This window comes from Octopus bimaculoides, chromosome 24 (assembly GCF_001194135.2).
Source record: "Octopus bimaculoides isolate UCB-OBI-ISO-001 chromosome 24, ASM119413v2, whole genome shotgun sequence".
Classification (NCBI taxonomy): domain Eukaryota; kingdom Metazoa; phylum Mollusca; class Cephalopoda; order Octopoda; family Octopodidae; genus Octopus; species Octopus bimaculoides.
In genome coordinates this window covers 9,004,755-9,006,094 of record NC_069004.1, presented here as the reverse complement: position 1 = coordinate 9,006,094, position 1,340 = coordinate 9,004,755, and the positions used below count along the sequence as shown (strand labels likewise).

The following is a 1,340-nucleotide window of genomic DNA, read 5'->3' as shown; positions in this document are numbered from 1 at the left end:
AGAGAGAGAGAGAGAGAGAGAGAGAGAGAGAGAGAGAGAGAGAGAGAGAGAGAGAGAGAGAGAGAGAGAGAGAGAGGAAGATAGGGAGATAGAATACTTACAAAGGTCCTACATCATCCGATAATTTGAATACATTTTGCAAACTAGAATTTGCTGATGGAGTTGAATGACAGCAAGAGGCTGCTAATAGCAACTGGTAACGAGAATAATAATAATAATAATAATAATAATAATAATAATAATAATAATAATAATAATAATAATAATAATAATAATAGATAGATAGATAGATATTAGATATATCTACATATGTGTAAAATATCTAGTCTCAACGTGTTGTTTATTTTCTCTCTCTCTCTCTATATATATATATAACTATTTCAATACACTTGTTCTTACTGGCCCTTATATCATTACTGCTACTGTAGTTTCAACACAATGTGTCATAACAAATCATTTAATTGTCAAATACAATCCCGAAAGAAGTTTTAATAAAATTGAAAATCAAATTTTGGAGTTGCTCTTGTCTTACAAGTGTTTTGACCTGAGACTGTGCTGAAGCTAAAACAATTGCAGCGTTGAAACAAAAATTTAGCTCTTGAAAAGCACACAAAGACTTTTAACATCTTTAATCATTTATTATAATTAATTAAAGTTTATAGTAGGAAAAATATGGGGTAATTACCATATTCCAAATTAAAAAACTCTTTCTAATTCAACTAACAGTGTCTCACTTTATTCGTCTCCGTAGCAAGACTACTCGAACATATCGACCCTAGCATTTGTTTTCAGTTTGACACTGACGTCATCGAACCCTTTTGCTAAACCGAAACGTTATGAAGATGTAAACAAACCAACACAAGATGCCAAGCAGTGGTGGTGATGGTGGGACAGACTCAAAGTTACATACACACACAATCGTGCATGTACACAAGTAGAAGAACAATAGCAAGATATATAGGGGAAACTCACAAGAAATGAAGTCAAACGAAAAGTTATACTTACGCAAAAAAGTTTGACAAGAAGCATTTCTTAATGGCAATCAGAAAGGAGACCAGTGAAAAGTGCAAGTTCTGCAATAGACAAGGAAAGACAGACATAATCACGACTTAAATGTATGAAAATTCGGCCACGTTCGAATAGTAACAACAGGAACACTACATTTCGAAAGGTTGAGTCTCCAAATTTAATTCTTTTGAGTGATTGATTTGGACAAGTGAACTTTCTCTTTGTTGTATTTCTCTTTGTTATAAATATTGTGTTGTCGAAAAGCACATTGTGCACACACACACACACACACACACACACACACACACACACACACACACACACACACACAC

The 1,340-nt window shown here is 33.6% G+C and overlaps 1 protein-coding gene across 5 annotated transcripts in view; it reads right to left on the bottom strand.

Annotated features, from left to right (window-relative positions):
- Positions 1-1,340, bottom strand: part of LOC106880251 (uncharacterized) — a 65,980-nt gene that overhangs the window by 35,810 nt on the left and 28,830 nt on the right. For all 5 annotated transcript variants that reach the window (XM_052976309.1, XM_052976312.1, XM_052976310.1 and 2 more), the window contains 2 exons: positions 1,006-1,073; positions 102-193 (listed from right to left, as the gene is read on the bottom strand). In XM_052976309.1, the coding sequence (XP_052832269.1) occupies positions 102-193; positions 1,006-1,029 (116 nt within the window). In that variant the 5' untranslated portion in view covers positions 1,030-1,073. The remainder of the gene's footprint in view (positions 1-101; positions 194-1,005; positions 1,074-1,340) is intronic.